General features: G+C 38.3%; 1 protein-coding gene across 2 annotated transcripts in view; it reads right to left on the reverse strand.

The window, feature by feature from the left end:
* clocka (clock circadian regulator a) overlaps nt 1-13,712 on the reverse strand; it is a 143,548-nt gene that overhangs the window by 101,229 nt on the left and 28,607 nt on the right. Inside the window, exons 5-8 of one of the 2 annotated variants that reach the window (XM_072569528.1) lie at nt 10,834-10,925; nt 7,369-7,458; nt 6,417-6,537; nt 5,688-5,718 (exon numbers count right to left, since the gene is read on the reverse strand). In XM_072569528.1, the coding sequence (XP_072425629.1) occupies nt 5,688-5,718; nt 6,417-6,537; nt 7,369-7,458; nt 10,834-10,925 (334 nt within the window). The remainder of the gene's footprint in view (nt 1-5,687; nt 5,719-6,416; nt 6,538-7,368; nt 7,459-10,833; nt 10,926-13,712) is intronic. The other variant, XM_072569529.1, reaches the window with a different exon arrangement.

Below are 13,712 nucleotides of genomic sequence, written 5' to 3' on the forward strand. Positions count from 1 at the left end.
TTGGACCAAGGCTGTAATGAGGTCAGGTTGTGAGTGGCCCTTCAGAAACCAATTGAGCATCAGTCAGCAGGTTATTCCTTTACATATGGCATTTGCTAGCATTGCTGATGACATTTTACTCCTGATGAAGGGATTTTGCCAGAAACGTCAATTTTCCTGCTCCTCAGATGCTGCCTGACCTGCTGTGCTTTTCCAGCACCACTCTGATCTAAACTCTGGTTTCCAGCATCTGCAGTCCTCACTTTTGCCTCGACATTTTCTATCACTTTGCTGATGATTGAGAATAGACTGATAGGGTGGTTATTACCCAAGTTTGATTTGTTTTGCTTTTTGTGCACAGGACATATGTGAGCAGTATTCCAAATTGTCACACAGACGTGAATATTGTAGTTAGAGGCACCGCTGGTTTTGGTGTACATCTTCAGAACCATTCCCAAAATGTTGGCAGAACCAATAGCCTTTGCAGTGTCAACTATCGTCAGTCATTTCTTGATATCACACTGGGATCTGTGATGCTGGAGGACCTCAATAGGAGATCCAAGTACACATGATAAACCATTACTTTGAAGTTTAACCTCTCAAAGCATTGCAATCTTGCCTAGGAGTTCATTTAACTTTGTATTTAAAGTTGTTTTTATGAAATAAAATCAGAATGTTTCAAGAACTGCATCATAAACTTGACAAAATACTTGCTGCAAAGGTTTTGATTTCCTTTGATATCACATTATCCAGACGACACTTACAAGAGTTTCCAAATTTGAATTTTCTCAGCATTGAATTAAAGATATGATATGGGGGTATTCCTGTTATGATGTTTCCAGCAATCAAATTTTTGACTTGATAATTTTCTGCAATGACTTAAGAGTGCTACTTATATGTCCCTTATGTGTCTCAGAGTACATTGATCCTTCCAATTTTAAAACAAAGAATTTAAAACATCCGATCTTGAAAGAAAGAGAGAGATTTCAAATTATAACACTTAAGGCACTATCAATGTCTGTATCAAGTAGACAAATGTTTTGGATTTCTATCAAAAATGAAATAGCCCTGTGACCAAAACAGGACACAAGATATCTAATATTGCACTAATTAAAGACATTATTGAAGTCAAAGATAAAACATAAGCAGTACCATGTTAAATAATGGTAAGTACTGTTAATTCTATGATTATAAATATGGTCATAACAGCCTTTATTTTACAAGATGATTCTAAATGAACTAGAACATTTATGGAAATACCTAAATTTACTTTTGTGCTTTATTTTGAATACTGCAGTTGATACGTTGATGTGATAAGTTGACCACATTAAAATGTATGTATAAAATCTGCACATCTACAAGAGGCATTTGTGGGTAACTCAACATTACAATTACTCAATTCCTCAAGGTTTTTACCTGGTTGAAAATCTGTAATTATAAGCTGAGAAAAGAAATCTTTTCATTAAGAATATTTGCTTCACAATGGATGCTTCAGGGCAATCCACATCCAACAACCTGTTATAGATATTCTGTTTGCTGATTAATAGTTATAACAAACTGCACCACGGTAGGTGAGACATCCATAACATTTTAAATTTAACAACCCACAACATTTTGGAAAAACAGGCAATTTGGTTGATCTTCCAATGTTCATACAGTTCTATACATTGGTCAAAAATAAATATTTTCTTCCTTGGGCCATTATCAATTTATATCTAAATTATCACTGAAATCTATCCATTAGCTTTTGAAATACATTGTTTAGAGATGGCACTGTGGCTCAATGGTTAGCATTGCTGCCTGACAGCATTAGACCCAGGTTCAATGCCAGCCTTGGGCAACTGTCTGTGTGAAGTTTGCATGTTTACCCCATGTCTGCGTGGGTTTCCCCAGGTGCTCCAGTTTTGTTCCACAGTCCAAAGATGTGCAAGTTAGGTGGATTGGCCATGCTAGATTGTCCATACTGTCTCAGGAACTGCAAGCTAACTGGACTAGCCATGGTAAATACTCAGTTACAGGGATAGGGTAGGAGGCTGCGTTTGGGTAGTATATACTCTTTGAAGGCTGCAGACTCTACTGCACTGCAGAGATTCTATGAGACAAAAGGGCTAACAGAAAATAAAACATTTCCTCTTCCCATTCTCAGGTTACAGGTTAAAATAAAGAGAATAAATGTCAATTTAAACAGAATAGATATTTCTCATCAATCTTATGTTGCAAAGCTGAGAGGAGGGAGTTGGTTCTTAAATCATCACCACTCATTACCTGCATCAGATAGAGTAGCCATTCCAGCATAAATCTATGGTTTCAAGTGGACTGGAAATAGCAGAGTTGAGAGCTTGAGATCTATTTAGTATCTGATGCTGAGATTATCATGATGTCTACGTATACTAAATACAGTAAATCCTCTGTATCCCCAAAATCACAAAGTTGTCTATGCCAAAAAATAATTAAAAACAATCATTGCATGCAGGCAAAAATCATGTTTCCGTGATTTTTAACCTACTTTTAATGAGCTTTACACTCCCAAATTTCTCAGGAATGGACGCGGAGGAATGACTGCAAATGTATGCCAAATCTCTGCTCAAAATTGAAGTCACCTTCAGTTATTCAGCAAAAGAATAAAAATGGCATGTGAGGTGATTTACTAAGTATGCATATATGTGAATTTTAGGTGCTCCCTCTGATCTTGGTGGTCTTATGCAGATAAATTAGACTTCTTTGATTTTTGCCAACTTCTATGAAGAGATTTCTTACCCAGGTGTTGAAAAAACCGTGGTACTAGAAAAATTAGGTTTTCTCACTGATTCAAATGAAATAAATGCAGCCTACTGAAATAGTTTATTAAAAGCTACATGATAAACAACCATGTACAGATCAGTGCCAAGAACTTAGAACAGCATTAACAATAAATGAAACTGAATCACACTCTAAATTCAGAATAATTTACATCTGTGAAGCAAATGAAAAGAAACAGGAAAATAATTTTCACTGGTAAAGCCATCTTGCAAAAGTTTTGAAAATAACAGTTTTGTAATCAGAATATAAAGTAAGCCATCAGAAATTTGCTGACCCTTTTCAAGTTGAAGAGATTTTAAAAAAAGAGAATAAGCAGCATCATTTAATGCCAGTTGTATTCTGAAGGTCAGTCACTGGACTTGAAACGTTAGCTCTATTTCTCTCTCAACCGATGCTAGCAGACCCAATGAGTCTCCCTAGCACTTGATATTTTTAACCTCTTTTTATAATCAACTTGTTCAGAGATGTTATTAAACACCTTTGCAGCAGGTGGGATTTGAAACAGTATCTCTCAGTTCAGGGTAGGGACACAAGCACAGACCCACAATGCAGATCTCCAACATTCACAGTATTTTGCTTTCCTTAGGAACTAAAATGTTTCCCTATTCAACTTGAAGCAATTTTGTTAACAATATGCTGATGTTGGAATAATGAGAGAGAGAAGGAGAACAAATTCAGGAGAAATAAACTGGGTAAGGCAGGATTGTAAAGGAAAGGTAGCAAGTAACTATGGAAGTAATTCAAATGCTGCACTGAGCTGACCAAATACGAATTAACTGTTGATGAATATTTCTTGATCACATAGCTGAATTATCTACTATATATTAGAATTAGATTTTACTGTCGAGAGTACAGTATAGGAATGAGAGTTCAGTGAGAAGTGCACAAAGTTGCCATTCTCTAGCGCCATCTTGATTACAAGAGCAGAATTAAAACAACAGAAATAAAAGAAACAGAACCACAAGGAAAGGACATGTTCAGACTTTAATGAAAAACACCCAGATCTTTTTGAAGTCGCATCTTCAAAAAGGTGTACGGAATGCTCAATCAGCCTGTGAGTAGCCTCATTCTTGCTGCTGCTGCCCCAACACAGGTTTGAGACAATCTTTGCACTACTGCTGCCTTTGCTGTTACTACAGCCACCGACGAGATTGCTAGGAGTCACAATCTTGCTGCCATTGCTGTTGCTGCCACTGCCTCTAAATACCAGGGGGAGACGTGAACTTACTGCCGCTCTGCTGCTGCCCCTGAGCCCCAGGAGGAGTCGCAACCACCTCTTACTGCTGGGAGGTTGCCACCACTCTGCATGCAACCTACTTTAGCTGCCATGCCAATGCTGACGACCCCATGCAAATGTCTTCAAATAAAAGAAAATGAAAGGAGGAAAAAACAAAAAGAGTAAGAGCAAAAACAAAAATAAAAAGGCAGACAGAAGCAGATGAGCCCCAGGCATAGGAGCCCAAACACAGCCCTGCTACAGTGCCACCGTCTTGTATATTAAAGTTTATGAATAAGAGATCTGAATATGAACCCTAATCTCTAAACTGCTTCTTATAAAATCCAAACACATCAGTCTTACTTAGCACTGAATGCTACTCTAAAAACAAACCATTGCTCCAAAATGCTAGAGGGGTATGGTTTCTTTCCCTAATCTTCTTTTCCCCAGAGCTTTGTAAAACTTATTTTGCTGAAACATGCCCAATCTTTTTCCCCTCAAATTTAACAACTTCAGTAAATTCTTCATGGTTATCTTTGAATTCAATATTGATTAGAAAAATGTAATGTCAAACTTTTGCAAGATAGCATTACTTGAGTAAATTATTTCTACTAACAATCCAAAATTTTTCTTTTGCCCAATTAACTTCTACTACTACCTTCTCTCACCTCCAAATTTTCCTAAGCTCCTCTTAGACGGTTTATAAAGTAACTGCACAGTAAGATGCAATCTGCTGCTTTTCCATAGCGGAGCCCCATAAATCTTCACTCAGACATATTCCTGCACAGAGAATGGGCAGAACCAGACAACGCTAATTGTTTGAAAGCATCTCAAAATCTGACTCTGAAAGAATAAGGGGAAAGATTAAATTTCATGGCTTTTCTGTTATATAATTCTGCTAACCTGAATGGTGGGGAGAATCATTTGGTTTTTGTCAGTTATAAGGATTAGGGCACTTGAACAATATAGCTTGATACAGCTGAGCATTGCTGTACTAACAGTTTTCTGCAAACTATGTTGACCAACCAATCCCTATCAAGCTCGTGAGTTTAGGATTGATTATTTATGCTAAGTCCATTGCAAAAGAATTAATTCCATACTTTTCTCATCATTCTTACATAGTGGACATGTATATACTAGGCAGGAAGATGACTCAGTTTGGTGATGAGTCTAAAATGCTGAGCCAAGTACATGGCCATGGTACATACCCACTGGAAATTTCACTGCTGCATTCTTTGGCCTAAATTGGACATATGTCATGTCCAAAATCTGGCAATAAAATTCCAGTCCTGGTTAGGTAACTATTATGCTGAAATCCCTATTCTGAGTGTTTCAAGATAGAGATTCAAGGCTGTGAAATCTTCTATCGCTTTTCTTTTGTTTGAGCTCTGTAACAAGTATCTCTACCAGGTAGCAGTCTGCAAAGTATAAATGTATTCCCTATAAGGATCATGGGGAGTTCCTAAGCATAATATAGAACACAGCATTACAGCAAACAAGTACAATCTTTCAAAGTTGTTTAAAGATAGTCGAATGTGTAATAGGTAGCATAATATGTCAACCACTATCTGCAAGGTTGAATAGAAATAACAGTCAACGGCTTTTATGTAGCATTAATATAGAATGGGCACTGACTGCAGAAGACACAAAAAGGCATGCAAGATTTTTCAATCTTCACATGTGCAGACCTTACCCCTTGAGGGTCTGTGTGTGGAAGACCTGAACTGAAGGAGAAACATAGATCTGGTTATATTTGCTCTGCATATCATTTCATTCATCTTGAAAAGCAACACATGATGAAATACACAAAAGAATAATTTACTGTTTCTGAACAAACCAATATTCTTTTATCAAGGTATTCCATGACCAATAAATATCTGTGTAAAATATTTGCCATTCAACTGAATTATTCTTCAACTGAGTGAAAACAGGATACCGTCTTAGAAAGATACATTGTAGAAATATAAGAAGACCATTTAAAAAACAGAATCTATCCCAAACTAAATTTTTAAGTCAAATAACTTTGTTTTTGAAACGAAACATCTCTTTCATCAGACCAAAAAGTTTTTTGTAGAATGATGTAATTAAAAAGGAAAATGCAGGATTCTGGGCAGTTCATATATGCTTAATTTTAACATAGCAATAATGGTTATTTGCTACATGCAAAAGCCATAATATAAATACATTTTATACTGAATTTACAATCCTAATTTTTAAAAAACTGCCAACATATTTTTCAAAATCTCACAACTAGTTTGGCAATCTTTACCAATGCTCAAGCTAAAAAAACAGAAGCCAGTACAACATCAGAATTAGTTTCTACTTCAGGGTTTTTTTGGTAAACCTTTATTTATCACATATTGGCCAATTTCAACAGGGATATTTTTAAGCACTGGAAATTAGTATATTATCTATCACTTACAGTTTAAATAATCTGGGACCAAAGAATTGCTTTCCAATACTTGAGCAGACAGGAATTTATAAACATCTGCATGTTCCATCTCTGGCAGAAAATTCAATAAATTTTGGTCCTGAAGATCAGACTATGAAGAAAAATGAGACACAATAAATAAAATGCACAATGTTATAATTCAAATCCCTTGATGATATAGAATCATAGAATCCCTGTAATGTGGAAGCAGGCCGTTCGACATATCAAGTCCACACTGCCCCCCCAGAACAGCATTCCATCCTCATACCCTATCCCTGTAACCCTGCACTTCGCATGGCTAACCCACCCTAGGCACCACAGCAATTTAGCGAGGCCAATCCATCTATCATGCACATTTTTACACTGTGGGAGGAAACCGAAACATCCAGAAGAAACCCACACAAACATAGGGAAAACTTGCAAACTCCACACAGACAGTCAACTAAGACCAGAATGCAACCCTGATCCCTGGCGCTGTGGGGCAACAGTATTAACCGCTGAGCCACGATGCTGACCCATAATGTAAGCGACAAAATTGTACAGGGTCCAAAATTGGGTGTGGTTAGCAGAATACATCACTCACTGTACCCACTACATCTAGTACAGATGGCAAGCCAACCTCTGATGCCTGTTGATCTGCATGATAGTTTTGTTTAGCCAATGTTAAACACACTGCTGAATGGTTTCATGGACAAACTGACACCTGTGGCGCCGAGAAGCAAGATGCTGGGGAGCCATGTTATGTGCTAATACTTTCATTTCTAAAATTTTGTACTGTGCTATTCAAACATTTTCCTTATTAAGCAAACTAAATGCTTGGCATCGTTTTTTATAGCACCAATCAAAACATGCAATATTTTGAACAATGCACTTTTAAAACTGCATAGAAGTCTCAATTTAAAAACCCACTGTGCATACAGGTTTAACATGAAAATATACTTACCGGTAAATGTTCAAGTAAAGGAGTCACATTTTCTGACACATGTATTATGCTTCCATCAGTCGTTATGGCTATAAAAAATCCATCTAATGCCTGCAACAAAGAAAAGGTGCTTAAGTGATAAGAAGTCAGTCAAGCACTTGTATTCTTAAAATGGAAGAGAGACTAATTTCACATGATTTGAACTTTGCAGTTTCCACGATAGAACTTTATAAACTATACTCTATTTAGTTGTTAGTATTGGTAATACCAAATTTTCACAGCAAATATAATCAGCATATTGATACTGGTGATCAGAGCACTCCTACATAAGTGAACATACAACTGCAAGGAACTGCAAAGAACTGCAAAAGTCAACAATCTAGTTCCAGTCATATGTGTTTCTGTGTCACTTGCCTTTTCAGTAGCATGAATTTTTCAATAGAAATTCAATTTTAAATGGAAATTCAGAAACTGGAGTAAGTAACCACAATAAATCATGTAAATAATATCAGATAAATGCATATATATCTTAATTATTCAGAAAATGACAATAATATTGGTGAGAGGTGCATGAGGCATCCAAAGGATGCAAGCTGAAGTACTAAAACTAAACCCAGAATATGAATAATTTCTCTTTCTTCATCACTATACATATTTAAGATTCTAGATGACGTTACACTGAAAAATTGATAGTTTCAAGAATGGAATGTACGATTCAGAGATAAGGAAATTATTTCGGGAATGTAGGTTTGTGGAGCCATATACAGAGTGTCCTGTCACCTAATCTAAACACGAATCAGTGCAAAACTTCTTATGGTTAAGAAATATGCTTGTAATGAACAAAGTTATCAGATGGTATTAACAACAATTCATAAGTTCACATTACTTGAAATCAATTCACTTGTTATAGTCCCAGTACAATGAGTGGAACTTAACGCTAAGGTGAATTAAGGGCAGTTGCTTTAAATTTTGCCGAATAACACTTTTTTGGAGGCCCACCATATCCATCCTAAATTTTAAGATTGCCTTTTTTTCACTGTCTAAAACTGGCAAACAACGGAGATGTGAGTTTAACATGGAGCTATCGACATATATAATTGCAAATAATTCATTTATTCTTACCTATTCCTATTTTTATTCCATTACTTTATTTTTCTACTATAATGAATGCACCAAGATCAAAGAAGGTTGATAAAAATGTCATTAGAAACAGTTTGAAGTCAGAATAGAATATTTTTCAACTTACAGCAGAACACAGTTACAAATCAGAGATTTGAGACTTTTCAAATTAGGAAGTTTGAAGATTAGGAAATTTATTAGGAAATCCAATTCATAACTGATGACAGATATAGTTAGACCACTACACTTTCTAGAGTTTCAGCACTTTAGTACCAAGTCAGGCTGATTTGCTGACCTGGACACAACATTCTAGTTTAGTCTGATAAATAGCAAGAAATATTTGCACTGCACAAGTGCAATAATGAACTCTAGCAGAATCTATCCTTGTTCCTTTGAGATTGCTGAGTTCCCCTATCCATGCCATCAACATCTTAGGGTGGATGGGGAAGTTACCATTCACCAGAACCCCAAATGGACTATCCACATAAATATTGTGGCTACAAGAACAGATTAGCAGCTGGGAGTTTTGCAGCAACTAACTCACTTTCCAACTCCCTAAAGCCTGTCCATCATTTGCAGGCTACAAGTCATGAATGTGGTGTTTTAACATCTAAGGGCTCAAGTCAGGAGTGTGATGCAATACTCTCCATGTCTTGATTAGCACTTCTCCAATACAACTGAAGAAGCTTGATGCCATCAGAGTAAAACTTGATTGGCATCCTCTATCACTACCTAAAAGAAAGGCTTACTCCCTCAAACATCAACACACAGTATTTTCCAAACCTGTACACTCTATCGCCTGGAAGGACAAGAGTTGGAGATGCAAGTGAACACCACCACCTGAAAGTTCACAACATCCTGACTTGGAAATTCATGACTGTTCCTTCATTTTCATTGGGTCATTACACCAGGAACTCCCTTCCTAAGAGTTCTGTAGGTGTGCCTTCACTATTCCACAGTGCAATGAATGCTGGATCATTGAGTAAATTTCAAGAGGAGATAGACTGCTTTTTAAGTAGTAATGGGTTAAATGGTTCTAGAGGACAAGAAAGAAAGTGGAGTTGAGGATGAGATGAAATCACCCATTATATCAAATGGTGGAGCAGGTTTGAAGGGCTGAATTGCCTACTCCAGCTCCTATTCTGATGTTGTTATGAACTGCAATAGTTGAAGGTGGTGGCAATTCACCACCAATTAGGGATAAGCAACAATTAGTGGCCTTGCCATATACCTTTCAAGTAAGAACACATACAACAGCATACAAATACATGCATTTAATTTCAGAGTTGGCATTATTATTTGAATTACAGTTAATATAAATTGCAAATAACTGAGAGTAAAACAGATGGGAATAGTCTTCCTGGATTTATTATAAAAACTATGTGAAATGTAATTGAAAGCAAGTAACAATATAGATCAAAGAACAAGAACAAGGACAGTTAATGAAAAAAGCCCATATATAGCTTTGAATGAGCACGGTGACAGTAGAAGTTTTGAATTACTTTTTAAAAATTCCATCATGAATGGCAAAGTCAGCATTTGTTGTTCATCCCTAACCACTTTTGAACTGAGTGGCTTTCTAGGCTATGTCAAAGACTGGTTAAGTCAACCACAAAGCTGTAGGTAAGCAGTCACATGTAAGGTGGCAGATTTCTTTCACCAAAAGACATTAGTCAACTACATGAATTTTTAAAAATTACAATTAATCATATTTTTATGGTCATTATTACCAAAATTAGCTTTTAAATGCCAAGTTTATGAATTGAATTTAAATTTCGTCTGATGCATGGTGGGACATGAACCTGTGTCCCAGACCCTGGGTCTCCTGATGATTAGGCCAGTGAGAATATCATTAGGTCTCCACCTTCCATATATAATACATGTACTAAAAGTATTTTTAAAGTTCACTTTCTATTGTCATACTTTCTCCCTGTGTCACAAATTTGACATACCTTTGTGGCACTTTTCTTGAACAACACCTGTGTCATGCTGCAACAAGCAAGAGTAATACCTGTGTTGAATAATATAACAAGATAGAGGGAGAGAGATCAGAGAAATAGAGAGAATGAGAGGAGGACAGCATGTTAGCAATAGAATGAGAGCCCATGAGCAAGCAAAGTGAAAGAACAGAACAAAGAGAGAAGAAAGAGCACAAGCTAGGACAGTTTTTGTACATCATCTGAAACATTCCCACAAGTCCCAGAATACCATGCAGTGAAAACAAGATTTCAAAATTAATCACAGTAAATAAATGGCTCTTAGAAAATTGTTTGTTCCATGAGATAACACTCCCATTTATTATAAAACACTGATCTTGTTACAGCTATTTCTGGCTGTACAATAGTGATTCTGAACAAAATAACACACCTCTAACATGAGCTGAGTAAACTCTTCATTACTAAGGAATGTAGGCTTCCAGTCTTGTCGTATTTCAGTAGCATCTGATTGTGCTGTGATTTCTATAACAGAAAGCATATTTAAATAAGAACACACGGGACAATTGACGCCCACAATAGTTTATCTTCTTTAAATGAGAACAACTAGCATACAGAGGGTATAGTGCAATAGCTTTATTTGGAAGCACAAGCTTTCGGAGCGCTGCTCCTTCATCAGGTGGTTGTGGAGTATAGGATTGTAAGACACAATTTATAGCAAATGTTTACAGTGCCATATAACTGCAATTACATACAGAGGAACCTCGATTATCCAAATATCAATTATCCGAATTTCAGATTATCCGAAGAAGATCTCAACGTCCCGATAGAAACATTACATCAAAGAGCTGTTTCAACACTGATTGCATCTTTTGTTTACAATGATTAAAAATGAATTCAGCTCTCTGTACAGTTGCTGAGAACAGTCCTGGCCATTGATGGGAGTCTAGGCACCGCCTCCAAATAACTGACCACCTCTCTCTCTCTCCCCACACTTTCCCTGGAGTTCTATACAGGGGTGTACCCTAAACCTCCCTTGCCCAATAATCTCTCCAACATTGCTCTGCACAGGGCAAAGGTGGAGCTTCTCAAAAGGTTGCAGTAAAATGTTGTGCGTGTGGTTGCATGTGTGCACAGTATTTTGAAACTCACCCCCAAAGGCGGCAGCAGTCTTACTCGGCTGCCCCCAGGAATGGTGGCACAGTGTTGGATGGGGTTGGGTGGGTGGGGGCTCACATGCGCAGTGTGCTGCTGCCTAGTCTACTGAATGGGGGGTGTGGGGGGGGGGGACTTAGCAAGTGCTCGCTGTGTCAATCTCAATCTCATCAAACTGATTGGGGGGGGGAAGAGAGAAACTTCAACAATGTTGCAGGTCCCTTACACACAAACTTATAGCTGCTCAGAACCAAACCCTGTGACAGAGAGAGAGGCAGCAAGGTAGGCAGAGCAAGGAAAAAGGAAACTTCAGAAAACTCCAAGCCCCAGAGGAAAGGCATTGAATCAATTCGCCGAATAATCAATTATCCGAACAAAATAGTGCTCCCCCATCTCGTTCAGATGATCGGGTTCCTCTGTATTGAAAAACACCTGGATTGTTTGTTAAGTCTCTCATTTTTTAGAATGAACATGTTGGTTTCAGTTCTTTCATATCTAAATCGCAGAACATTTAAAATGTTACATTCTCAAGTGAACTTTAACAATTGGTGTCATGTCGGCCCAAATAATGCATTTAAGGAGTGAGCTGCCCTGTGTGGGACTCTGTGCGCCTTAAATGCATTATCTGGACCAACATGACAGCAACTATTAAAGTTCACTTGAGAATGTAATTTTTAAATGTTCTGCAGATACTCACGCACGCACACACTCACATGCACACCCTCATTCTGTCTCTCCTGTATGCACACACAAAAGTTTATGGGGTGAATTTGTATTTGCACAATTACATTTTATTTTGCTCAAAACAGTACAAATTCATGTAAGATTCTGTGAGTCCCACTTTAGAAATAGATTAATTAGATTCCCCAGTGTGGAAACAGTCCCTTCGGCCCAACAAGTCCACACCGAGCCTCCGAAGAGTAACCCACCTAGGCCCATTTCCCTCTGACTAATGCACTTAACATCAGGAGCAATTTAGCATGGCCAATTCACCTGATCTGCACATCTTTGGATTGTGGGAGGAAACTGGAGCACCCAGAGGAAACCGACGCAGACATGGGGAGAACGTGCAAACTCCACACAGACAGTCGCCCAAGGCTGGAATAGAACCAGTCTGACTCAACACTGGTACGGAGACAGACTTTAACCTAGTTACAAGTGGAGTTCCGCAGGGTTCAGTTCTGGGTCCTCTGCTGTTTGTAATTTTTATTAATGACTTAGATGAGGGAGTCGAAGGGTGGGTCAGTAAATTTGCAGATGATACGAAGATAGGTGGAGTTGTGGACAGTGAGGAGGGCTGTTGTCGGATGCAGAGGGACTTAGATATGATGCAGAACTGGGCTGAGGAGTGGCAGATGGAGTTCAACCCTGCCAAGTGTGAGGTTGTCCATTTCGGAAGAACAAATAAGAATGCGGAATACAGGGTTAATGGTAGGGTTCTTAGTCAGGTGGAGGAACAGAGGGATCTTGGGGTCTATGTACATAGATCTTTGAAGGTTGCCACTCAGGTGGATAGAGTTTGTAAGAAGGCCTATGGAGTATTATCGTTCATTAGCAGAGGGATTGAATTCAAGAGTCGTGAAGTGATGTTGCAGCTGTACAGGACTTTGGTTAGGCCACAGTTGGAGTACTGTGTGCAGTTCTGGTCGCCTCACTTTAGGAAAGATGTGGAAGCTTTGGAGAGGGTGCAGAGAAGATTTACCAGGATGTTGCCTGGAATGGAGAGTAGGTCGTACGAGGATAGGTTGAGAGTTCTCGGCCTTTTCTCGTTGGAACGGCGAAGGATGAGGGGTGACTTGATAGAGGTTTATAAGATGATCAGAGGAATAGATAGAGTAGACAGTCAGAAACTTTTTCCCCGGGTACAACAGTGTGTTACAAGGGGACATAAATTTAAGGTGAAGGGTGGAAGGTATAGGGGAGATGTCAGGGGTGGGTTCTTTACCCAGAGAGTGGTGGGGGCATGGAATGCGCTGCCCGTGGGAGTGGTAGAGTCAGAATCATTGGCGACCTTTAAGAGGCATTTGGATAGGTACATGGATGGGTGCTTAATCTAGGTTAGAAGTTCGGCACAACATCGTGGGCCGAAGGGCCTGTTCTGTGCTGTATTGTTCTATGTTCTATGTTCTATTAACCTCATTAACCTTTAATGTGTTG

This window comes from Chiloscyllium punctatum, chromosome 1 (genome assembly GCF_047496795.1).
Source record: "Chiloscyllium punctatum isolate Juve2018m chromosome 1, sChiPun1.3, whole genome shotgun sequence".
Lineage (NCBI taxonomy): Eukaryota > Metazoa > Chordata > Chondrichthyes > Orectolobiformes > Hemiscylliidae > Chiloscyllium > Chiloscyllium punctatum.